The 27,100-nt window shown below is 45.7% G+C and overlaps 1 protein-coding gene across 2 annotated transcripts in view; it reads right to left on the bottom strand.

Annotated features, from left to right (window-relative positions):
- Nucleotides 1-15,806: 15,806 nt before the first annotated feature.
- Nucleotides 15,807-27,100, bottom strand: part of LOC141156838 (cytochrome P450 3A29-like) — an 80,408-nt gene continuing 69,114 nt past the window's right edge. For both annotated transcript variants that reach the window (XM_073643264.1, XM_073643274.1), the window contains one exon: nucleotides 15,807-16,135. In XM_073643264.1, the coding sequence (XP_073499365.1) occupies nucleotides 16,040-16,135 (96 nt within the window). In that variant the 3' untranslated portion in view covers nucleotides 15,807-16,039. The remainder of the gene's footprint in view (nucleotides 16,136-27,100) is intronic.

The following is a 27,100-nucleotide window of genomic DNA, read 5'->3' as shown; positions in this document are numbered from 1 at the left end:
GTACCGTCACATGGATATGAAGCATAAGTTGCAGTGGGAAGCTCACTGTGCTACAATGCGGCCTAGCCGGCTGGGCCAACCACCGTCTGCCCCATCTTGTGCATCCGCAGCCTCTTCATCCTCTGTGACTGGGGGGACAGCAGTCACACATGTTTTTGGACGCAGACCTGCCACCTCTTTACCCGCAACAGCCAGTGTGATTGGCAGGTCGTCAGTTCATTGGGAAGTGGAAACACCTGCTAGTGTTGAGCGCTCTCCGACATCGAGAGCACCACCTTTGGATCAAGGCAACCTAACATGTCCGCCTGCATCTTCCTCACAGACCGGCTGTTTGCCGGGGACACCCTACTCAACACCGTCTAAGCACAACAGCCAGCCCTCGGTCCCTCAGATGTGGAAAAGTAAAAGACCATTTCCTCCTAGCCATGAGAAAGCTAAGAGGTTGAATTTCACCATCTGCAAGCTGTTGGCTACAGAAATGCTGCCTTTCCACCTGGAGGACACAGAGGATTTTCAAGACCTTATGTCCGTCACAGTGCCCCAGTACCAGATGCCCAGTCGGCACTACTTCTCAAAGAAAGGTGTGCCTGCGCTCCACTAGCATGTCGCACACAACATCACCGCTTCTTTGAGAAACTCTGTGTGTGACAGGGTGCACTTCACCACAGACACTTGGACGAGAAGGCATGGACAGGGGCGTTACATGTCGCTGACTGGGCACTGGGTAACTATGGTGACAGCAGGACAAGGGGCTGCTGTCCAAGTCTTACCGTCCCCACGAGTTGTGCGTAAATCCTCTTTATCTCGAAGTTCCTCCACTGCTTCTGCCTCCTCAACCTCCTCTCGGTCCTCCACCTGCACCCAAAGCCTGTCTGGTAATGCCACCTGCTTTCTAACTGCGCAGAAGGAATCCTGCACACCTCCTTACTATGCTGGCAGCAGGGCTCAACGGCATCAGTGTTTACTTTGAAATGTCTGGGAAATGTGAGTCACACAGCTGAGGAGTTGTGGTCAGCTCTGGAGACCCAGTTTCATGAAAGGTTGTCTCCACTGGACCTGCAACCAGGGAAGGCCATGTGCGACAATGCTGCAAACCTGGGTGCGGCACTTCGCCGGGGCAATGTCACACACGTGCCTTGTATGGCTCACGCGTTGAACCTGGTTGTCCAGCAATTTTTAGCCCACTATCCCGGACTAGATGGCCTTCTGCAGAGGGCACGGTCGCTGTGTGCTCACTTCCGCCGTTCGCATCCCGCAGTTCAACGACTTACATCTCTACAGAAGTCGTTGGGCCTGCCAGTTCACCGGCTGAAATGCGATGTGCCGACACGGTGGAATTCAACTCTGCACATGTTGCAGCGGCTGTGGCAGCACCGACAAGCCCTGGTGCAATACGTTCTGACGTATAGCCTGGGCCAACGAGATCCAGAGGTGGGGCAAATCACGCTGCAGGAGTGGTCTCAGATCAGGGACCTATGAAGTTGACGCGCCCCCTGGGCCATGGGGTACCCTGAGCCGGGCCGGTAGACGCTGGTGGTTGTAGTCACTGTGGCGGTGACCCAGTCCGTGACCCAGGGCGGTCAATCCAAGGGTAATTTGTATATATGGATTTTATAATGTCTGACTACGCCACCTGTGGAGTGCGGCCAAAGGGGCCGTCGCTGCGGAACAGTCCTCTGAAGCTGGTGGTTTTGCAGCAACGGTATTATTACTCACCACAGGAAGAGTGTAGCTTCAGGGCAGTGTGGGTGGATGATGGTGGTTGTAGTGCAGGGAGTCAGTAATGAACACAGAGTCCGTGTGATGCCGTCTCAAGATATTACTCACAGTTGTTGTAGTCCAGATTACAGGTACCAGAGCAATCTCCCCCGTCGTGCTGTGCATACTCAGTGAGGGGCTCAGTCCACCCCCAGATAGCTCCGGAGTACTTAGCAGGACCCCCTTCTGTGTGTCCTTTCTCTGGCCTTCTCCCTGCACCTCACACCCAGTGACACTTCTATCCGGTATCCTCGGGCCTTGGCGGGTGACGTGTGTTCCGTCCCCTGGGTCCTATGTGGCTACCTTCTTAGTGAGACTGGTGTGGACTTTGGCCTGCAGTACATGAAATGCAGCAGCCTCCGGTTTCTAGTTGAGCCTTGCTGTTTCTCCGCTAGTTGAGGGACCGGTTCCCCTTATCTGGCCTGACCCCTCTACCTCCTGGTAGCAGCGGGAGTACGGGTGGCCTTCTGCACGGCCCGTAGCCGTAGGGTCCCTTCGGTTCCTGGAGCCTTCCAGCTCCCACTCCTCTCTTCTCTCCTTCAGTCCTGGGCCTCCCAGGCTAGGCCCGCCTCCGGAGCAGAGCTCATGCCTAGTCTCTGCTCCTGTCACTTTTCCTCCTCTGTCTGGCTTGCTCTTTCTAAGATGGCTTCCTATTTATACTCTCCTTGTCATGTGCTCCCCTAAGCTGCTCCCCTAAGCACCCACTACATAGGACCCTCAAACCAGCTAGGGACCTGGGACTGTGCTCTCCCTTAGGAGCAATCTCGCCCTACCCCCACTGCGGGTATGTGTTGGATGCAGGAGTCAGGGTCCCGAGCCATACGCCTTCCTTACCTGAGGGTGAGATACCACACCTCTGGGTGAGATGCAGTAACTCTGTGGCGACTGAACCCTCAGGGGCGCCACACACCCTTCTGCACAGTTTTGAAATGGCGATGAAGATGTTTAGTGCTGACGACGATGCCATTATCAGCATGACTATTCCGGTGATTTACATACTGGAGCACACATTAAACAGAATTCAGAGTCAGGTGGTGGGACAAGAGGAGGTGGAGGAAGTAGAGGAGGAGTCGTATGCAGAAGGGATAACATCTCCAAGGTCCAGACGGTTGGCAGCACCAAGGCGGCAGGCATGGGAGGGTGGGGGAGAGGGATTAACCAGGGCGCATGGTAGCAGCCAAACTGTTGAGGAAGGTGCAGGAGCCGAGGAAGAAGTGGAGGACGAACTGGCGATGGGCATGGAAGACTCATCAGATGAGGGAGACCTTGATCACATTTCTGTTGTGTGAGGTTGGAGGGAGAGGGCAGAGGAAGGAAGCATGATTCTTACCTCGCTACCAACACAACAAGGACTTGGTACTTCTGGATGCGCAAGACACATGAGTGCCTTCTTGCTGCACTACCTGCAACATGACCCCCGGATTGTCAGAATTCGAAGTAATCCCGACTACTGGGTTGCCACACTCTTAGATCCCCGGTACAAAAGTATATTTGCCGAAATAATTCCTGCCATAAAAAGGTATTGACGAATGCAGGAGTATCTGCAGACGCTGTTGCAGAATCTTACATGTGCTTTTCCACAAAACACCAGTGGTGCACGTAGTGAATCTCACAGTTCTAACTTGCCAACGGTGGGACTGTCGAGTCTTCATCACTCAAACAGTAACAGTAACACAGTATCTGCTGGTAACAGCAATTTTGTGGAATCGTTTCACCACTTTTTTAGACCATCCTTTGCAAGGCCACAGGAGACAAGAAGTCTGACACATAGTCAATGCCTAGAGAGGATGGTACAGGAGAATCTCCAAGTGAACATCGAAGCCATGACTGTGTCACTGGACCCTTGCTCATTTTGGTATTCCAATCTGGAATAATCGCCGGAGCTCGCCACTCACGCCTTGGAGATCTTGTCATGCCATGCAGCCAGCGTTCTCTCTGAACGTGTGTTCAGCGCTGCTGGTGGTGTGCTGACAGATAAGCGCATGCGGCTGTCCACTGAGAATGTAGACAGACTCACGTTCATAAAGATGAACAAATCATGGATTCGCAAGGACATTTCTACCCCTGTGTCATCCTTGGGAGACTAAAAGCTTGGGGATTTGGTAAAATCACCTCACCAACCGTTTTAAGCAACAGTGGGGCAATTGATGCCACTTAACCCTAGAACGCATGACCATAAAAATCTACACTTTCACATACCTGGGGCCCTTTAGGCCTGTGTGCAAATAACATGGAATAACTCAAACTCAAATGACAAACAACTATGTACATGAAGAATACCTAGAGTTTCAAAATTCTAACTAAAGTAATCTTGCAGAAAATAGAAAACAATTAACTGGGCGGGCGTGCAAGGCCACAGGTATGCGTTCTAGGGTTAAGTGGTGTCTGTGCCACAATTTTGGGAGTCCCCTTGCTGTGTCTTACGTGACGTTGGCATCGTCAATTCCAGGTGGGTTGGGTCGCACCCCCCCCTTTTAACTGTAAGAAACTACATACACTATGGCTTGGGGTAACACAGATGGTTGAGTCTGAAGAGCTGTTTACTCAGAGGTCTGCTCCAAATCTTCAGTGTCTGCTAGTCAGCGTAGAATTTTTAACTGCATCTAGCCTAGGCAATACTTTGGGCGTAGTAGCCCAGCTGCGAAGCAAGCTGCACCGCCTGTGTATCTAATAAGAATTTTTAAATGAATCTAGCCTAGGCAGACTGTGGGGACCCCCAACCAAACCCAGACGCTCAGCTCCCCTACCGCCCCCCTTTCATGGACAATACAATAATGTAACTCTTACAACTGGATGGGTGAGGATCGGTCACAGCTTTATTAACTCTTTATACTCATTCCATTAGAAAGGCATTTTATTTCTAAAATAATTCAGCTTGTTGCAGCATGCCCTGGGTCCCCACTCCGGCAAGTTGGCCAACAAGTGTAACTCTCCAACATGTCCTTTCTATTTCCAGGCCACGGAGGATCCAGCGTACTCGTATGCAGGACTCTGACCCCCACCCATCACTCTTAACGCTTGTTCCACTCCGTCCTGGAGTCCTGACAGGAAAATGTCCAGTCCAATATCTATTAAGTGAACACCGTCGGGCCGTATGAGGCCTGCTTTATCTCCTTCCAGTTGTCGGTGTCGTATCACTACACAGCCTCTGTCTCTTCTAAATTTTGCCATCCGAATATTTATTACCCGCCTTGTCCATTCGATGGCCGTGATGTCTCGCGCACCTTGCCATACCGCTATCGGCACAATCTCTGACCATACTATAGCTAATTTTGTGAAAAATTCTCTGAAGCGCTCAGTGTCTAGTTTCATTATTGCCATTAGTTATGCCCTCTTGTGATGACCTAGGTTGTTTCCCCCGGCCTGTATAACTAAGATGACCGGACCTCTTGCCTCTCTCCCTACCTTGATTACCTCCATTAGTACCTGTGGCCATAGCAGGCCTCTAATACCTCTCCAGTTGAAATATGTGTTATGAAACTCTAATTTTCTCCCGCCTGGGCGGACTTTCGCCCTTTTTTGTGCCCAATATATATACGAGTGGCCTATCACTCACACTGTTGGCTTAGCGTCACCTGTAAAAGAAACAAACCACGTTAGGATAACAAGTCCGGTCTTATGTATCTCGCCAAACACGTGGATCGCCATCTCCCTATCCTCTGAACTTCCGTTTCTGACAGTCCTGCTCTTGCTGCTTCCGTGGCCGCACCTATGCGGAATGAGTGTGTCCCGTAATCTTTGGGGTGGTTCCCTGCCGATGTTATGCATTTATTAAATATAGCTTGGAACAGGTATCTTGATAATGGCGTTCCATCAATGTGTGATAGGAAGAAATTACTTTGTGATCTGATGGTTAGATATGTTTTTACTATTGTTACCCGACTCAGTGTACCGTTTGTGGGTTGTAGAAGTACCCAAGTACCCCTGCCCGCTGGAACTGTTTTCGATTGGTGTATGCGTAGACGTATTGCATTATTGGCTATGACTATGTCCTGGTGTAATAAGCCTCCACTGGTGGTAATTTTGGATTGAGGGACTAATTCGCTTATACATAGCGCCCCGAAGAAGGCGATCACAAATGCAGTAGACATTAGTGTTGCTTCAAATTGTGAGTGTCATGTTAATGGTGTTAGGGATATGATGTGAGAAATCAGTTTTAGTGACACGGGACGGGACGTCTACACTGACTTGGCTGACCCCTTTTCCACCCTTTTATGGATTGTCTGATGATGAATCTTTGTCACATCTCCCCAATTCAGTAGTTGGAAGTGAAATGCTACTCCGGTCAGACACCGCTGCGCTGACGCTCCTGATATGCCCCTCATCATTAGCTGGTGGAGAAATTCTATGGTGACTTGTGATCTGGCTTGTTCACATTGGTCAACCCGTCTGCCTGCTACTAGTCGTGTCCACTCTTCCCATGCCTTACCGTATGCTTGCCACGTTGACGGGGCAACTGATGCTCTGATTAATGGCATCAACTATTCACCACTAGATCCCATAGGGAGGGTGGGCAACTGTTGCCCGATGGGTGGGCGTTGTGGAAGAGCTCTGTGAAAATCTGCCAATTGAATTGTTATAAAGCGTTAGCAGCAGCTTTATACCCCTCAGCATAGTGGCTAGCGCGGACCCATACATTGTGTTTTAGGCACAGGAATGCTAGCCTGCGTAGTAGGCCTAGCACTGGGAGAGACGATGATGCCATCTTATTAATGCAGTGCGCTAGGCTGGTGTTTTGTGTTATGAAGCGTATATTTTTGATAGCCAGGCGCGCGCCCCATATTTCTATTGCTACCACTATTGGGAAAAATTATTTTCAGGGCTAGATGCAGCTAAAAATTATTATTAATTTCAAAGCTGGTGGAGCTTGGTATAGATGGCCTAATACAATGAGTCCCACACACTGCTAGAAGCCCAAATATTTTTTCAGAGCTAGATGCAGATAAAAATTATTTTTAATTTGCAACCTGATGGAGGTCAGTATAGATGAACTAATAGACCCAGTCCCACACACTGCTAGAAGCCCAAATATTTTTTCAGAGCTAGATGCAGAAAAAAATTATATTCAATTTGCAGCCTGATGGAGGTCAGTATAGATGGACTAATAGAACAAGTCCCACTCACTGCTAGAAGCCCAAATATTTTTTCAGAGCTAGATGCAGAAAAAAATGATATTCAATTTGCAACCTGATGGAGGTCAGTATAGATGGACTAATAGACCAAGTCCCACACACTGCTAGAAGCCCAAATACTTTTTCAGAGCTAGATGCAGATAAAAATTATTTTTAATTTGCAACCTGATGGAGATCAGTATAGATGGACTAATAGACCAAGTCCCACACACTGCTAGAAGCCTAAATATTTTTTCAGAGCTAGATGCAGATAAAAATTATTTTTAATTTGCAACCTGATGGAGGTCAGTGTAGATGGACTAATAGACCAAGTCCCACACACTGCTAGAAGCCCAAATATTTTTTCAGAAGTAGATGCAGAAAAAAATTATATTCAATTTGCAACCTGATGGAGGTCAGTATAGATGGACTAATAGAACAAGTCCCACACACTGCTAGAAGCCCAAATTTTTTTTCTGAGGTAGATGCAGAAAAAAATTATATTCAGTTTGCAACCTGATGGAGGTCAGTATAGATGGACTAATAGAACAAGTCCCACACACAGCTAGAAGCCCAAATATTTTTTCAGAGCTAGATGCAGATAAAAATTATTTTTAATTTGCAACCTGATGGAGATCAGTATAGATGGACTAATAGACCAAGTCCCACACACTGCTAGAAGCCCAAACATTTTTTCAGAAGTAGATGCAGAAAAAAATGATATTCAATTTGCAACCTGATGGAGGTCAGTATAGATGGACTAATAGAACAAGTCCCACACACTGCTAGAAGGCCAAATATTTTTTCAGAGCTAGATGCAGATAAAAATTATTTTTAATTTGCAACCTGATGGAGATCAGTATAGATGGACTAATAGACCAAGTCCCACACACTGCTAGAAGCCCAAACATTTTTTCAGAAGTAGATGCAGAAAAAAATGATATTCAATTTGCAACCTGATGGAGGTCAGTATAGATGGACTAATAGAACAAGTCCCACACACTGCTAGAAGGCCAAATATTTTTTCAGAGGTAGATGCAGATAAAAATTATTTTTAATTTGCAGCCTGATGGAGGTCAATATAGATGGACTAATAGAGAAAGTCCCACACACTGCTAGAAGGCCAAATATTTTTTCAGAGCTAGATGCAGACAAAAAAATATTTTTAATTTGCAACCTGATGGAGGTCAGTATAGATGGACTAATAGAGAAAGTCCCACACACTGCTAGAAGGCCAAATATTTTTTCAGAGCTAGATGCAGATATAAATTATTTTTAATTTGCAACCTGATGGAGGTCAGTATAGATGGACTAATAGAGAAAGTCCCACACACTGCTAGAAGGCCAAATATTTTTTCAGAGCTAGATGCAGAAAAAAATTATATTCAGTTTGCAACCTGATGGAGGTCTGTATAGATGGACTAATAGAACAAGTCCCACACACAGCTAGAAGCCCAAATATTTTTTCAGAGCTAGATGCAGATAAAAATTATTTTTAATTTGCAACCTGATGGAGATCAGTATAGATGGACTAATAGACCAAGTCCCACACACTGCTAGAAGCCCAAATATTTTTTCAGAGCTAGATGCAGATAAAAATTATTTTTAATTTGCAACCTGATGGAGATCAGTATAGATGGACTAATAAACCAAGTCCCACACACTGCTAGAAGCCCAAATATTTTTTCAGAGCTAGATGCAGATAAAAATTATTTTTAATTTGCAACCTGATGGAGGTCAGTGTAGATGGACTAATAGACCAAGTCCCACACACTGCTAGATGCCCAAACATTTTTTCAGAAGTAGATGCAGAAAAAAATGATATTCAATTTGCAACCTGATGGAGGTCAGTATAGATGGACTAATAGAACAAGTCCCACACACTGCTAGAAGGCCAAATATTTTTTCAGAGGTAGATGCAGATGAAAATTTTTTTTTTTAATTTGCAGCCTGATGGAGGTCAGTATAGATGGACTAATAGAGAAAGTCCCACACACTGCTAGAAGGCCAAATATTTTTTCAGAGCTAGATGCAGACAAAAAATTATTTTTAATTTGCAACCTGATGGAGGTCAGTATAGATGGACTAATAGAGAAAGTCCCACACACTGCTAGAAGGCCAAATATTTTTTCAGAGCTAGATGCAGATATAAATTATTTTTAATTTGCAACCTGATGGAGGTCAGTATAGATGGACTAATAGAGAAAGTCCCACACACTGCTAGAAGGCCAAATATTTTTTCAGAGCTAGATGCAGAAAAAAATTATATTCAGTTTGCAACCTGATGGAGGTCAGTATAGATGGACTAATAGAACAAGTCCCACACACAGCTAGAAGGCCAAATATTTTTTCAGAGGTAGATGCAGATAAAAATTATTTTTAATTTGCAGCCTGATGGAGGTCAGTATAGATGGACTAATAGAGAAAGTCCCACACACTGCTAGAAGGCCAAATATTTTTTCAGAGCTAGATGCAGACAAAAAATTATTTTGAATTTGCAACGTGATGGAGGTCAGTATATATGGACTAATAGAACAAGTCCCACACACTGCTAGAAGGCCAAATATTTTTTCAGAGCTAGATGCAGAAAAAAATTATATTCAGTTTGCAACCTGATGGAGGTCAGTATAGATGGACTAATAGAACAAGTCCCACACACTGCTAGAAGCCCAAATATTTTTTCAGAGCTAGATGCAGAAAAAAATTATATTCAATTTGCAACCTGATGAAGGTCAGTATAGATGGACTAATAGAATGATGCTATGCCCAAAAGATTTTACTTCACTAGGTGCAGTAAAAAAATTGGTATTCTATACACAGGTGGTATGTCTTGCAACACAGATAGGCTACTCCACTGACTAACACACTCTGCAATAGGCCAAAAAGGATTAGCTTTGCTAGATTAAGCCAAATGCTGTGAAAAAAACTTGCACAGCACTGGCACAGACCTGCCTGGCAAAAACTGATAGGAACTGATGTAACCTAGTCCTGAAAAGGACTGCAATTACAATTAGTCTTTACTCCCACAATCTATCTATTTAAGAGCACAGACCTGCCTGATAAAAGTCGTAGGAAATGCTGTAACCTAGTCCTTAAAAGGACTGCAATCACAACTATTCCCTACTCCCAAGCTATCTGTAGATTTGTGCGAAAATTGGCTTGAAATTATCAAGGTATAGCGCACACAGCAACAGCGGTGCCGTCTAACACGCAGCTGCAGCAGTGAGAAAATGGTGGCGACAGGGAAAATGGCTGGGTCTTATAGGGCAAGGACATGTGACATACACTGCCAATGACACATGCCCTTGCTTGTGTGAAAAAAAGCACTTCGCTCCGTGTGTGCGCTGCTGATAGGCTGACAGATTGCACCTCCCCACTGTAAATGCGGGAAAGAGAAAAAAAAATGGAGTTCTTCATTATTCCTGCAGAGATCCATCCCCTGCCACTCCCCCCACCCCGCTGTACACTCAAACTGCGTATTAACATTAATTTTCATCATTACTGAGAAAAAATCCAGTTATGATTTTGGTGCACGAACAGTTATCGAACATAACCTCGAACAGCCGAATTTTTCTCAAATCGTTCGTGTTCGCCGAACGGCTCGAACACCGCCCAAAACAGCTCGAATTTGAGATTGGCGAACAGTTCGAGTAGAACAACGCTCATCTCTACTGTTGATAAGTGAGGTTGGTCTGCTAGAGGACAGGGTCAAATGTTTTTTACAACGGTTAAAAACAGATCAAGTGGGGCATGGTTATTTAGTTGTGGTATATGCAATCTCGGGACACGAGGTCTGCCCAGTTGTGGGAGTAAGGCTATGTGCCCACGATGCAGAAATGCTCCAGATTTTTCCTGAGCGCTTCTGCATCTCCCTGGCAGAAAAATCGCATGCGGATTTTACATGCGTTTTTCCTGGCAGGGACAAGCATAAGTGAAGCGTTTTTCACATGCGATTTCGCATGTGGGTTGTCAAGCGCTTTCCAAGCGATTTTAGCATCATTTGGAAAGTGCTTGACAACTTGGTCACACTATATAAATCCATGCAACCGGCATGGATTTATATAGTGTGACCAAGTTATAGTAAAAGAATGGTAAAAAATAAACATTATACTCACCTTCTGATGGCCCCCAGTCTCCTCTGGTGCGTCCGGGGTGTTGGGCGGCTTGCGGTGGTCTAAAAGGACCTTCCATGACGTCATTTAGTCATGTGATAGGTCACGCAACTGCCGACGTCAGCGGTCGCGTGTCCTGTCACATGACTAAATGACGTCATGGAAGGTCCTTTTAGATCATCGCGAGCTGCCGGGGAGCCAGGACGCATCGCTATGGAGATCAGGGGCCATCAGAAGGTGAGTATAATGTATTGTTTTATTTTAAATTCTTTTTTTTTTTTTACAGGTACTGTGGTACGCGGGTCTGGAGGAGAGTCTCTTCTTCTCCAGACCCGGGTACCGTCCGCACATTGAATCGCTTTATATCCGCATGTGTACATGTACTCATGCGGATATTAAGCGATTCAATGTAAGTCAATGGTGGCGAAAACGCCACGATTACGCAAAATAATTGGTAGTGCTGCGGATTTTTCTGCAATGATAATCCGCAGCGGAAATTTCCGCAGCATGTGCACAGCAAATGCGGATTATCATTGGGGAACATAGCAGACCTTCTAACAAGCGTTTTTTAAGTTTTTCTGCGGCGGAATTGCCGCTGCGGAAACGCTTAAAAAACTCATAGTGGGCACACAGCCTAAGACAGTTTCTAGATTAGAGGGGCGGTGATCCAGGGGCATTCCTGAAACACAAAGATGGTACCTCCTTATCAAAATATCAATTTACAGCAGTATTTAGAGAATGCTTGCGGCAGTTGGGAGAGAAGCCAGGTGAATATGGGTCACACTCATTTAGGATTGGGGCGGCAACGGAGGCTTCTCATTGGGGTTTGTGTGACGAATTGATTCGCCGAATTAGGCGATTGGAGTCATCGCGGTTTAGGCTGTACGTGCGTCCTCATTTGATGATGTAAGGAAGGGTCATGGTCGTAATTGGTGTTTCATATGGTAATGATCGGTGTGTGCATGTTTAGTGTGGATCCTGGGGCACTCCTACGTGTTCTAGGGCGCATTACGGGCGGACGCTCGTCGAGATGGTCGACAGCTCGAGCAGAATAGATCCAAGGCGTTGGTCAAGTGGATCGGTATTCATGGCATGACATGGGGGAGGGTCCTCCCGGAGGTGTCATGCTATAGCAGAATCGACCGTCCACCGGATATCCTCATGTTGCATGTCGGAGGAAACGACGTTGGCGTACGTTCATCTCTGTAGTTAATCCGGGAGATTAAATTTGACATTTTAAGGTTGTGGTCAGAATATCCCGGAATCATCATAGTATGGTCGGACATAGTGGCTCGGTCCACATGGATGTACACAAGGTCCGTAGATCGAGTCAACAAGACGCGGATGAAAGTGAATAAGGTTGTGGCCCGTTTTGTGTCCAGGAACGGTGGCATCATTGTAAGGCATAGGGAGTTGGAAACGCCGTCGGAGGAACATATGAGGCCGGATAGGGTCCACCTCAACACCATTGGTGCAGATTTGTGGATGTTAGGTTTAAGGGATGGCATCAAGCAAGCGATGCGGTGGTGGCGGGATCGGGCCGCGTAAGGTGTCATGGTCCCGGTCTATGTCGGGGTGATAGGTCTGGGATAGAGGCGGGGTCAAGTGGTAATGGCCTTTGGTGGAACTATCAAGGCATGGTAGCTTTGGTGATAGGCCAGGGTAATTGCGGGCGTAGGTCCTGCAAAGTTAGGGGCTATTAATTAAGTGTGATTAATGCCTCATTCCCTTTGCTGGTGCTGTGCGGCCAGGGAATTAATCAGGAAGGTGGTGATATGCCTCTGGACCAGACTTATCAGTGGGTTAATGTGATTCTTCTGTTATTCATGCTATTTAATGTTTATAATGTTTACATTGTTTTGATGTTTTGGGGCAGGAGGTTGTTGGGCGCCCCAAGGGGTACAATTTAATAAGAGGCTGCTGTGGCCATTTTTTACATCAAGTCACAAGCAGTCATGTCGTTATTTAAGGTACTAAAGGAAGTGCAAGAATTTAAGGTCAAATTAGGAATGATCTTATGCCTCCTTAACTTGTCAAGGTAAGATACTGCTGAGACAGTTGACCACTGAGAACACGGATTGGAACACTCCACTACTGTCCCAGAAACCACAAAGGGGGGTGACATAGAAGACGTCTCTGAAGATCTTAGAACATCCCATCTCATTCCTATCTTGTTCTGCGTTAAAGTCCCTTTCAGCCGCCACTAGAAGAGAAGTCCACATTTTCCCTGACGCACCTACAAAGGCTATTGCTGCAGTAGGCTACTTGAAGACCTCAGAAGCCAACAACAGAGTACATTGCGGATTTGTCCTGGACAAGGCCAAACTAGCCTCAAGGCCTGCTCACACTGCACCAAGACTTGGTCTTTTTTTTTCTGCTGTACTAGTGGTGGAGGTTTCCCCTGAACAGTGGCACCACATCTCCACTGACCTGTATCCAATTTAGCAAGGAACAGGACTCATGGCTGCACCTAGCCTTTGTGACAACACCTTGCTATTGTCTCCAAGCTTTGCACATGAGAATCCTTGTTCTGTTGATACTGGCAGCACATTTGAACTTGCGGAACCAGTCGCTGATGGAGAAATCAGACAAACCATCTCTACACACTGCATATCTATGACACCAAAGTTAAAGCTGAGGCCTTATCACTCTAGACGTTTCTCGAGCTGGTCATCGGTTGTGCAGGTTGGTATTCGCCTGCCAAGTGCTTCATGAGAGACAGCATCACATGAAGGACATTACTACTAGACACAGCTTACGGCGGGGAGTATTCCGCCATATGCCTCCAGCTGTATTAGGAACTTTTACCAGTGTATTCTTGGGTTGATGGAAGTGTTTGTATGTTGCAGCTTCCCCAAACAGAAGATGGGTTTCTAATTGACTTGGATTATTCAACTGTTGTGGACTTCAGGCCACCAACCAGAAAACTGAGCTTACAACTGTCATAGTTATTGTTGCATGCCTTGTGTTTCTTGTTATCTTTCAGGTCGACGGTGACATCATCAGAAGACATCACATCAATATAATCATCGTGAAATCTATAGATTTCAGAAGGGGAGTGTCATGTCCCATGATCTGGGAATTTTACAGACTGTATTGCACTTCTTTCAGTTGTTATGTATTGCTGTTTGTTACTATGCAATAAGGTTTGCCTTCCTTATAAGTTTGTCCTCTCTCTCTCCCGGCCCCCCTCTGATGGAGCTGTGATGTAAGTAACCCCTCCCTTCTTCCTCATGTTCCTTCCTCATTCCACATCTTCAGCCATGTTAGAAGCTCATGTGCTTCCAGTCTGTATGTAAAAATTTTTTTTTATCTGCTGTATGTTTGCACTTCAAGAAGATTTCTGCTTGAAAATAAATCTTCTTCTGAATCTTCAACTACGTGCTTCCTGCAGTCAAGTTAAACTATCTGAGGACATCACTGCGTGTGAGTAAGGTTAAGAGACAGCCTAGAAACGGTGTCTCACAGCGCTCTATGCTTGCAGCTTAGTCATGGAGTCAGAATAGTGAATATCTTTGGAACATACATAATAATGGTGTATAACAACAAAGTAACACAGAACATTAACCAGTAAACAATAAAACCAACAGCTGACTGCCAAACATATCCCAAGTAATGCATATGTCACCTCATGGTGTTTCCTCTACTACCACATCCATCTATACAATATAGCAGAACCAAATCAGGCCCAGAGATCCAGTCTTTATCTGCTGAATCATCTAGAGATAAAACGACCTATTTAAAGGGAACCTGTCACCAGAAAAAATGTTATTAACCTGCAGATATGGGGTTAATCTGCAGGTTAATAGCATTCTGCACCTGCCCAGCACTCATATTTAGCCGAACACTGTGGGGAGAAAATTAACATTATTCTTCCCGGCAGCATTCGGTTGTAGTCACGGTGGCAGCACCATTTCAGTCTCCGCGGTGGCTGTAACCATGCCCCTGGCACTGACTGACACACGCTCTGCATTGGGGCTGGCTGTCAGTCAGGTCTGGGACTCCAGCATTTCCTCCCAGTCCTCATCTTGAATGGAAGGTATTAGTATTTTCCATCTGTCCCTTACCGTTATAGGATTAGACTCAATACCTGTTGAAAGCGTATATAAATATAAGGTGGAAATGAGGCCTTACGATTTAAGGATTCCTATCAAAGGGAACGCTGATATTGATATTTCTGTGCCCTGGTGTATTGAGACCACTTTAGCATTTAAGAAGGAGTTATCCACTAGGGTTCACCCCCCTTAACATCTCCGTTTAGTTATGGAAGCACAATCCATCACTTTCAGCCATATGTCAAAAAGAAACAAATGTTTTACACATGCGGAAAATTATTTTGTCTTTATTAGTCTTGATATTGCAGAAGAGAATGTTCCAGTTTCTTTTGATGTGGGGGCACTGCTGTCATGCAATTCTTCCGCCTATAACAATATTACCTTTCATCTTACTACATAAAGAGCTTAATGTTGAGGTGAGAAAAACATCAGCTGATGTTGGAGTGGTGACTCTGTAGTTGCAGATGACGACGATGAAAGGAAACATTTTCCTATTGAATTTTTACATAGCTTAACCCTATCAGGCATGCCAAGTCATTGCCTTAGACTTAAGGTGGGCAGCATTATTATGTTGTTGAGAAATTTGAATACAAAACAAGGACTCTGCAATGGTATATGATTAGTTGTAACATCATTGAATAGAAATGTTCTTGAGGTAGAGATTTTAACAGGATCAGTTGAAGGTGATAAGGCATGCAGAAAGATTTCCACGCAATCTGTCCTGGGCAATTCACTTATTGATTTGGCGAACGTCTCTGTAATCTTCTACATTTTATTTTTGTTTTCCGTAATGCAATTTACTAATTTATTAATTATGACAACTTTGTTGTTTATCGTGTAAAATGGCTGAAAGTAAATAGACATGGGTACATCAGTTTTCTTTTGCATTTACAAGATTTACATGCTCCTCGGCACATTTTCTGATTATAGTGTATTCCAGTCAACTCATTAGTTCTCCATTTAGTACAGATATCTGTGTCCCATCCACAGCGGTCTTCGGCATCTAACTTTCTGTCTTCAGGGCTTCTCTAGACACAAGGTTGAGTATAATAGGTTTTGCAGTCTTTAGGAATCCTCGAGTGTCAATTTCCAGAGGGATCTGTAAAATTAGATTTATCAGGTTAAGGGTAGGTTCACATGAGAGTATAAAAATCGTTTAGAATTTGATCCAGAAAAGTGGGATGTTTTGTTTCTCACTTGTCATTCGTGTGCAGTCCGTTTTTTATAGCAGCAGATATTAACCCCTTTACAACCCAAGGTGGTTTGCACGTTAATGACCAGGCCAATTTTTACAATTCTGACCACTGTCACTTTATGAGGTAATTACTCTGGAACGCTTCAATGGATCCCCCTGATTCTGAGATTGTTTTTTCGTAACATGACTGTGGTAAAATTTCTACGATATCACTTGCGTTTATTTGTGAAAAAAATGGAAATTTGGTGAAAAGTTTGAAAATTTTGCAATTTTCCAAATTTGAATTTTTATGCCCTTAAATCAGAGAGATATGTCACACAAAATAGTTAATAAATAACATTTCCCACATGTCTACTTTACATCAGCACAATTTTGGAACCAAAGTTTTTTTTTTATTGGGGAGCTATAAGGGTTAAAAGTTGACCAGTGATTTCTCATTTTTCCAACAAAATTTACAAAACCATTTTTTTAGGGACCACATCATATTTAAAGTCACTTTGAGATGTCTTTATGACAGAAAATACCCCAAAGTGACACCATTCTAAAAACTGCACCCCTCAAGAACTTTATTAACCCTTCAGGTGCTTCACAGGAATTTTTGGAATGTGGAAGAAAAAAATTAGCATTTAACTTTTTTCACAAAAATGTTACTTTAGACCCAATTTTTTTTATTTTCGCAGGGTTAACAGGAAAAAATGGACCCCAAAATTTGTTGTGCAATTTCTCCTGAGTAAGCAGATACCCCATATGTGAGGAAAAAACACTGTTTGGGCGCACGGCAGGGTTCGGAAGGGAAGGAGCGCCATTTGACTTTTTGAATGTAAAATTTGCTTGAATAATTAGCGGACGCCATGTTGCATTTGGGGAGCCCCTGATGTGCCTAAACAGTGGAAACCCCCCACAAGTGACACCATTTTGGAAACTAGACCCCTCAGGGAACTTATCTAGATGTGTGGTGAGCACATTGAACCCCCAGGTGCTTCACAGAAGTTTATAACATTAAGCCGTAAAAATACAATTTTCACATTTTTACAACAAAAATGTTTTTCAGCCCCCACATTTGCATTTTCATAAGGGTAACAGGAAAAATTGCACCATGAAGTTTGTTGTGCAATTTCTCCTGAGTAAGCAGATACCCCATATGTGGGGGAAAACCACTGTTTGGGCGCGCGGCAGGGTTCGGAAGCAAAGGAGCGCCATTTGACTTTTTGAATGTAAAATTTGCTTGAATAATTAGCAGACGCCATGTTGCATTTGGGGAGCCCCTGATGTGCCTAAACAGTGGAAACCCCCCACAAGTGACACCATTTTGGAAACTAGACCCCTCAGGGAACTTATCTAGATGTGTGGTGAGCACCTTGAACCCCCAAGTCCTTTACAGAAGTTTATAACATTGAGCCGTGAAAATAAAAAAATCTAACTTTTTCCCCAAAAATGATGTTTTAGCCCCAATTTTTTTATTTTCACAAGGGTAAGAGGAGAAAATGGACCCCAAAAACTTTTGTGCAATTTCTCCTGAGTACACCAATACCCCATATGTGGGGAAAATACAGTGTTTGGGCGCACGGCAGAGTTCAGAAGGGAAGGAGCACTGTGTGACTTTTTGAACGCAAAATCGGCTGGAATCGAGAGCGGATGCCATGTCGCGTTTGGAGAGCCCCTAATGTGCCTAAATAGTTGAACCCCGCCACAAGTGACCCGATTTTGGAAACTACACCCCTCAAGGATTTTATCAAGGGGTATAGTGAACATTTTGAACCCAGAGGTACGACACAGAATTTGATGACATTAGGTCATCATATTGAATAAGTTGTCATTAGTCTTGAGCGCAAGTGCTCGCTACTTGAGTTTGCATCGGGCACTCAGGTATGCACCATGTATCACGGGTGCTCAAGTGAAATGCTCGAGTCCCCGCCCGCATGTTTCACGGTTATTAGACACCCCAAAAAAAACATGCGGGGATCGCTCGTGCATGGCAGCCAATCCCCGCGAGTTTTTTTGGGCCGCGAAGCATATGGGGCGGAGACTCGAGCACCCGCGATACTCAATGCATACCCGAGCACCCGATGCAAACTCAAGTAGTGAGTAGAGATGAGCGGTGTTCGACTAGAACTGTTCGCCAATCTCAAATTCGAGCTGTTTTGGGCGGTGTTCGAGTTGTTCGATGAACCCGAACGATTTGCAAAAAATTCGGCTGTTCGAGGTTATGTTCGATAACTGTTCGTGCACCAAAAGCGTGTCCTGCATGTCTGGTGCTATTTAGAGCACCAATCATGCAGGGATTGTCTGCCACTCACTGTAATGCCACAGCCATGGTGGTTGTGGCATTACAGTGATTGCCCAAATCGATGGGAACAGTGCCAACAGTGAAACATGAAAAGCCGGCAATTCAGCAGCGGCATACACCGGTACCCGACAATTTAGAACCGAAAGAATAGAGCTTCACACATAGATTAGATAGATATAAACATGTCAGCCACATATATACGAAGTACAGTGAAATTGCTGCTTACTCTACTTGTCATTTAGCGTAAAGGATTTATCAAAAAAAATAATAGTGTTTTCATGCACCGTCTCTTTAAAAAAGCCGGCCGGCAATTCAGCAGCGGTACCCGACAATTTAGAATAGAAGGAATAGAGAATCACACATAGATTAGATAGAGAGAAACATGTCAGTCACATATATATGAAGTACAGTGACAGTGTTGCTTACTGTACTTGTCATTTAGTGTAAAGGATTTATTAAAAAAAATAATAGTGTTTTCATGCACCGTCTCTTTAAGAAAGCCGGCCGGCAATTCAGCATCTGTACCCGACAATTTATAACAGACAGAATAGAGCTTCACACATAGATTAGATAGATAGAAACATGTCAGTCACATATATATGAAGTACAGTGATAGTGTTGGTTACTGTACTTGTCATTTAGTATTAAAATAAAGGATTTATTATTAAAAAAATTGGCATGGGGTTCCCCTTAATTTTAGGCTCTAGCGGAGGTTAAGCAGACAGCTGGGGCAGATGTTTGAAGCCTGGGAAGGGGCTAATACCCACGGAGCTTCCCAGGCTACTAATATGAGCCCCCAGCTGAATACATAGCCTTTACTAGCTATTAAAATGGGGGACCCCCCCAAAAAAATGACGTGGGGTCCCCCCTAATTTAATAGCTAGCAAAGGCTAGGCAGACAGCTGGGGGCTGATATTAATAGCCCAGGAAGGGAGCCATGAATATTGGCCCCCTCCCAGGCTAGAAACACCAGCCGTCAGCCGCCCCAGAAATGGCGCATTCATAGGATGCGCCAATTCTGGCACTTAGCCTCGCTCTTCCACGCTGCCCTGGTGCGGTGGCAGGGGGTAATAGGGTTGGGGTTGATGTCAGCTTATAATGCCAGCTGACATCAAGCCCAGGTTAGTAATGGAGAGGCGTCTATAAGACACCCCCATTACTAACCCCATAGTCAAAGTTAAAAAAAACACAAACACCCAGAATAAAGTCCTTTAATTGAAATAAAGACACAATCCTTTATTGTTCTAAATTAAACCATACTTACCGTCACGCCCATTCCAGCTGAAGCCAACGATCTCCTGCAATAAAAGAAAAATAATAAAGCAACCTCATCCTTACCTTTCCATGGTTCCCACGACAGCTTCAGCTCTGCTACATCGAGATGACAGGCTGGACCGCAGCAGAACGCTGCCATCCAGCCTGTCATCCCGCAGACACTGAGAAGCGCAGGCATGCTTGCGCTCTGCAGTGTCTGGCTGTGACGGCATCCAGATGAGCCGAGTTCATGTCCAATGAACTCGGCGCACCTCATGCACGTCACTGACAGCGTGGGAGAATTCTCCTGCACTCAGCACTTCAGCGTGAGAATTCTCCCACGCTGTCAGTGACGTACATGAGGTCAGCTGAGTTCATTGGACATGAATGAGCTCACCTCATGCACTTCACTGACAGCGTGGGAGAATTCTCACGCTGAAGTGCTGAGTGCAGGAGAATTCTCCCACGCTGTCAGTGACGTGCATGAGGTGCGCCGAGTTCATTGGACATGAACTCGTCTCATCTTTATGCCGTCACAGCCAGACACTGCAGAGCGCAAGCATGCCTGCGCTTCTCAGTGTCTGCGGGATGACAGGCTGGATGGCAGCGTTCTGCTGCGGTCCAGCCTGTCATCTCGATGTAGCAGAGCTGAAGCTGTCGTGGGAACCATGGAAAGGTAAGGATGATGTTGCTTTATTATTTTTCTTTTATTGCAGGAGATCGTTGGCTTCAGCTGGAATGGGCGTGACGGTAAGTATGGTTTAATTTAGAACAATAAAGGATTGTGTCTTTATTTCAATTAAAGGACTTTATTCTGGGTGTTTGTGTTTTCTTTTAACTTTGACTATGGGGTTAGTAATGGGGGTGTCTTATAGACGCCTCTCCATTACTAACCTGGGCTTGATGTCTGCTGGCATTATAAGCTGACATCAACCCCAGCCCTATTACCCCCTGCCACCGCTACAGGGCAGCGTGGAAGAGCGAGGCTAAGTGCCAGAATTGGCGCATCCTATGAATGCGCCATTTCTGGGGCGGCTGACGGCTGGTGTTTCTAGCCTGGGAGGGGGCCAATATTCATGGCTCCCTTCCTGGGCTATTAATATCAGCCCCCAGCTGTCTGCCTAGCCTTTGCTAGCTATTAAATTAGGGGGGACCCCACGTCATTTTTTGGGGGGGGTCCCCCATTTTAATAGCTAGTAAAGGCTATGTATTCAGCTGGGGGCTCATATTAGTAGCCTGGGAAGCTCCGTGGGTATTACCCCCTTCCCAGGCTTCAAACATCTGCCCCAGCTGTCTGCTTAACCTCCGCTAGAGACTAAAATTAAGGGGAACCCCACGCCAATTTTTTTTAATAATAAATCCTTTATTTTAATACTAAATGACAAGTACAGTAACCAACACTGTCACTGTACTTCATATATATGTGACTGACATGTTTCTATCTATCTAATCTATGTGTGAAGCTCTATTCTGTCTGTTATAAATTGTCGGGTACAGATGCTGAATTGCCGGCCGGCTTTTTTAAAGAGACGGTGCATGAAAACACTATTATTTTTTTTAATAAATCCTTTACACTAAATGACAAGTACAGTAAGCAACACTGTCACTGTACTTCATATATATGTGACTGACATGTTTCTATCTATCTAATCTATGTGTGAAGCTCTATTCTGTCTGTTATAAATTGTCGGGTACAGATGCTGAATTGCCGGCCGGCTTTTTTAAAGAGACAGTGCATGAAAACACTATTATATTTTTTAATAAATCCTTTACACTAAATGACAAGTACAGTAAGCAACACTGTCACTGTACTTCATATATATGTGACTGACATGTTTCTATCTATCTAATCTATGTGTGAGGCTCTATTCCTTCTTGTCTAAATTGTCGGGTACCGGTGTATGCCGCTGCTGAATTGCCGGCCGGCTTTTTTAAAGAAAGCGTCTTCTGAGCAGTTTGTCAGCTTCTGGACACCTTTGAAGGTGTTTTCTATGTGTTTCTATGTGTTTTTGTTTGCCTGCCATTGGTTTTAACGGTGTTCGACGGTGTTCTAAGGTGTTCGACGAACAGTTCGACGAACCGAACCGAACCCGAACACTACGGGGGTGGCTCAACACTAGTAGTGAGCACTTGTGTTCAACACTAGTTGCCATATCGTCATCTTTTTTTTTTTTTTTCCTTTTGAAAAAAAAAACAACCCCAACCCTAACCCTACCCTAGCCCAACCCTGACCCCAACCCTAACATTAGCACAACCCTAACCCCATCCCCAGCCCTAGCGTTTATTTTTTACGCCGTTCCTAGTGCGGTATAAGTGATTAGACTACCTTATTCTTCGGATCGGTGCGACTACAGAGATACCAGAATGATATCGGGTTTTTATGATTGGCAGCTGTCACACACTAAAAGACATATTTTGTAAAATCTAGTTTTTGCATCGCCATATTTTGAGAGCTATAATTTTTCCATATTTTGGCCGACAGAGTCATGTGACGGCTTGTTTTTTGCGGGATGAGTTGAAGTTTTTATTGGTGCCATTTTCAGGCACGTGACATTTTTTGATCGCTTTCTATTCCAGCTTTTGGGAGGCAGAATAAACAAAAACCAACAATTCAGGAATTGTTTTTTTTTACATTTTTTTATTCTACTCCGCGTGTGGTAAAATTGATAAGGTAGCTTTATTCTTCGGGTCAGTACATTTACAGCGGTAACACATTTATATTGTTTTTCTATGTTTTGGCGCTTTTACACAATAAAAGCAATTTTATAGAAAAAAAATTTTTTTTGCATTGCTTTATTCTGAGAACTATAACTTTTCGATTTTTCGGATGATGGAGCTGTATTTTGACTTGTTTTTTGCGGGACAAGATGACGTTTTCAGCGGTACCATTTTTTTTTATATGCGTCTTTTTGATCGCGTGTTATTCCATTTTTTGTGTGGCGGTATGATGATAAAGCATTGTTTTTTGCTTCGTTTTTTTTTTTTTTTTTTTTTTTACCGTGTTCACTGAAGGGTTTATCTTGGGGAACAGTTTTATAGGTCAGGTCGTTCCGGACGCGGAGATACCAAATATGGGTACTTTTATTGTTTTTTTTATTTTTTTTCCATAATAATATTTATTGATGGGTACATTATATTTTTATTTTTGGTGGATTATTTTTTATTTTTTTTTTTCTATATTTTTACAATTTTTTTTAAAACATTTTTTTCACTTTCTGAGAGTTTTTTTACTTTTTTACTTTGTCCCACTCTGGGATCGCCTGCATAGCATAGGGATGGAGCACCATCCCTGTGCCATGCAGGCAGTCAGCGCTGCACAGTGAGAAGATTGTTTGGTCATGCACTGCGCATGACCAAAAAATCTTCCTGCTGTCTGGTGACCCGGATGTTGTCATGATGACATCGGGTCGTCATGGCAACACCCGGGAAGCCGCGGCAGACAGCGCTGGAGGCCGGAAGAGGAGGTGAGTATTGCGATCACCTCCCCTTAGCCTCCGCAATGCTGCGATCGACTTCGATCGCAGCATTTCGGGGGTTAATGTGCCGGGAGCAGTGCGGGACCGCTCCCTGCACATAGTACCGGGTGTCAGCTGTGACAATCAGCTGACACCCGGCGGCGATCGCGCCCGCACAGCCTGTGTGCGCGCGCGATCGCGATGACGTACTAATACGGGTCAGGCTCTTAAGTCCCAGGGCACAGACGCGTATTAGTACATCATGGGCTTTAAAGGGGTTAATCGTTTACAAAACCATTTACAGTTTCCTATGTTAAAGAATGGTAATGTATCCACATTGGCTCCCAGGTATACATGCATCCTTTGTAGGGTTTAATGTGGCGCCCCTGCGGGTTCAGTCGCCACAGAGGTACTGCATCCGTGGTGCCTCACTCTCTGGTAAGGAAAGAGTACAGCCTGGGACCCCAACACCTGCATCCAACACTACACTGCTCCAGGCCGGCTGGAAGGGCAAGATGCACTGTGTTCTGCTGAGCCCTGTCCCAGGCTGGAGTGGGGGGAACCAAGTAGTGGGTGTGGGTGGAGGAAGGAGTTTAGGGGAGCATTTGTTAGGAGTATAAATAGGGGATCCATCTTAGTTAGAGGCAGTGTGTAAAGTAGTGAGTCTGAGAGAGAGGTGTCTGTGTCCAGTAAGAGGAGCAGGTGCTCTGCAGGAGCTCTGCTCCAGAGTGGGCCTGGTAAATGAGGCCCAGCGGAGGAGAGAAGAGGAGGGGAGCAGAGGAGGAAGGCTCCGGTAACTAAAGGGGTCCCAGGGGTACGGAAGGAGCAGGAAGCCACTCGTACGCTCTAATCTGTCAAGTGTCAGAGGGACCAGGCCGCAAGAAGGGAACCAGTCCCTAGGCTTGTCGTGTCGCTTCAAGCCTCGGCTAGGAAACCGGAGGCTTCTGACTTTTATGGTGCAGTTGCCATACTCGCATCCGGGTAGCCAAGAAAGGTAGCCGTGTAGGATCAGGGAACTCCAAGTGACCCTGAGGGATCCGAGGACTTGGGACTCAGTTTGTGAGGCGCAGGGCAGGAGGGAGAGACGCAGCGCGGAAAGTCGGCTGAGGAAAGGAACATATAGAAAGGGGGTCTCGATAAGTACTCTCGAATTGCCGGAGGGACTTCTGAACCCCTGCTTGGTGAACGCAGCGCGACGCGGGAAGCGGTAACCTGTACAGTGTACCTGAGGAATCTAAAAAGAACTGTGAGTAAAATTGGACGACTGCACTCCACTGTCTCTGTCGGTTATTGCTGCTGCGTAGTGTTGAGCGAGCACTAAAATGCTCGGGTGCTCGAAGCTCGGGCCGAGCTCGCCGTGATACTCGGGTGCTCGACCCGAGCAACGAGCCCAATGTTAGTCTATGGGAGACCTGAGCATTTTTGCGGCGGCACCCCCGGCAGTCTGTTGAAAGCCTAAAAAGTGCCCAAAACGATAGTGACAGTGCTCAAATGACATGGGGACAGCATGGGCATCGCTCCAGGAAGCATTTCTGACCCCCAGGTCACTGCTGTCAACAACGTGGTCAGAGGTTTGAGGCTGCCTGCCCACGTTGCGGATTCCAAGCGTTTTTGATGCGGAATTTCCGCAGCGGAAACGCTTGTAAAACGCTTGGTAATCCGCACCCCATGGTCCCCAATGTGATTCCGCAAGTTCTATGCACATGCTGCGGATTTTTCCGCAGCGTTTATGCTGCGTTCAAAAATCCGCAGCATGTCAATTAATTTTGCGTTTCCGCAAGCGGAATTGCCTTTATCCAATGCATAAAAATCGCAAGGCAATTCCGCATGTGGAAAACGCGCGATAAACGCGAGAAAAACGCGTGATAAACGCGTGTGGAATTCCGCATGCGTTTTTCCGGGAGAGGACTTGCAGAAATGAAGCAGAAATTTTCTGCTTCATTTCTGCAACGTGGGCACATAGCCTGAAGCCACTTTTACGGGCTCACAATAAAACGTTCAAAAACGAAACTGAAACTGTTTTCCTGTGACTTTCCAGGGTAAAGACTTGTGTATAAGGTAAAATAAATAACCAAAAACAAAAATACCTCATACACCCGCGGCTCTGCTCCATAAACGCGCGGCTTCGCTCCGTACACCTCGTACACGCGGCTCTGCTCTGCACACTCGTACACGCGCGGCTCGGCTCCGTACACCTCATACACGCGCGGATCCTCTCCGTACACCTCGTACACGCGCGGATCCGCTCTTCTCCGTACATCTCGTACATGCGCGGCTCCGCTCCGTAAACCTCGTACACACGCTGCTCCGCTCCGTACACCTCGTACACGCGAAGCTCCGCTCCGTACACCTCGTACACACGCTGCTCCGCTCCGTACACCACGAACACGCGCGGCTCCTCTCCGCACACCTCGTACACGCGTGGTTCCGCTCCTCGTACCTCGTACACGCGCGTCTCCGCTCCGTACACATCGTACACGCTCGTCTCCTCTCCATACACCTCGTATATGTGCGTCTCCATTCCGTACACCTCGTACACGTGCAGCTCCGCTCCTTACACCTCGTATATGCGCGGCTCCGCTCTGCTCCGTACACACGCTGCTCCGCTCCGTACACCTCGTACACGCGTGGATCCACTCCGTACACCACAAACACGCGTGGCTCCGCTCACCTCGTAATCGCGTGGCTCCGCTCCGCACACCTCGTACACGCGTGTCTCCACTCCGTACACCTCGTACACGCTCGGCTCCGCTCCATACACCTCGTACACGCGCGTCTCCGCTCCATACACCTCGTACACTCAGCTCCGCTCCGCACACTCGTACACATGCGGCTCCGCTCCGTACACGCGCGGCTCCGCTCCATACACCTCGTACACGCGCGGATCCGCTCCGTACATCTCGTACACGCGCGGCTCAACTTATTTAGCTCTGTATGGCGGTATTATCTGGGCGGTGTGTTATTTAGCTCTGTATGGCGGTATTATCTGGGCAGTGTGTTATTTAGCACTGTATGGCGGTATTATCTGGGCGGTGTGTTATTTCGCACTGTATGGCGGTATTATCCGGGCGGTGTGTTATTTAGCTCTGTATGGCGGTATTATCCGGGCAGTGTGTTATTTAGCACTGTATGGCGGTATTATCCGGGCGGTGTGTTATTTAGCATTGTATGGCGGTATTATCTGGGCGGTGTGTTATTTAGCTCTGTATGGCGGTATTATCCGAACGGTGTGTTATTTAGCTCTGTATGGCGGTATTATCCGGGCGGTGTGTTATTTAGCTCTGTATGGCGGTATTATCCGGGCAGTGTGTTATTTAGCTCTGTATGGCGGTATTATCCGGGGCGTGTGTTATTTAGCTCTGTATGCCGGTATTATCCGGGCGGTGTGTTATTTAGCTCTGTATGGCGGTAATATCTGGGCGGTGTGTTATTTAGCACTGTATGGTGGTATTATCTGGGCGGTGTGTTATTTAGCTCTGTATGGCGGTATTATCTGGACGGTGTGTTATTTAGCTTTGTATGGCAGTATTATCTGGGCGGTATGTTATTTAGCTCTGTATGGCGGTATTATCTAGGTGGTGTGTTATTTAGCACTGTATGGCGGTATTATCTGGGCAGTGTGTTATTTAGCTCTGTATGGTGGTATTATCTAGGCGGTGTGTTATTTAGCACTGTATAGCGGTATTATCTGGGCCGTGTGTTGGGGTACTCTGCCTCCCTCCCCCTATGTGCTGCTGGCCTCACTCTGCGTGTCCTCCTGCCCCGTTGGGTCAGTTACTAGATCATCCACCACCTCCTCCTCTTCCACTTGCGCACCACGATCATCCTCCTCACTTCGTGGCAATTGTGTCTCGTCATCGTCCACCTCTTGTG

This window comes from Phyllobates terribilis, unplaced genomic scaffold, assembly GCF_046119375.1.
Source record: "Phyllobates terribilis strain yellow unplaced genomic scaffold, ASM4611937v1 Scaffold_1__5_contigs__length_1240528914, whole genome shotgun sequence".
Taxonomy (NCBI): domain Eukaryota; kingdom Metazoa; phylum Chordata; class Amphibia; order Anura; family Dendrobatidae; genus Phyllobates; species Phyllobates terribilis.
Note: the sequence above shows the minus strand (reverse complement) of the source record. Positions and strands in the feature narration are given on the sequence as shown.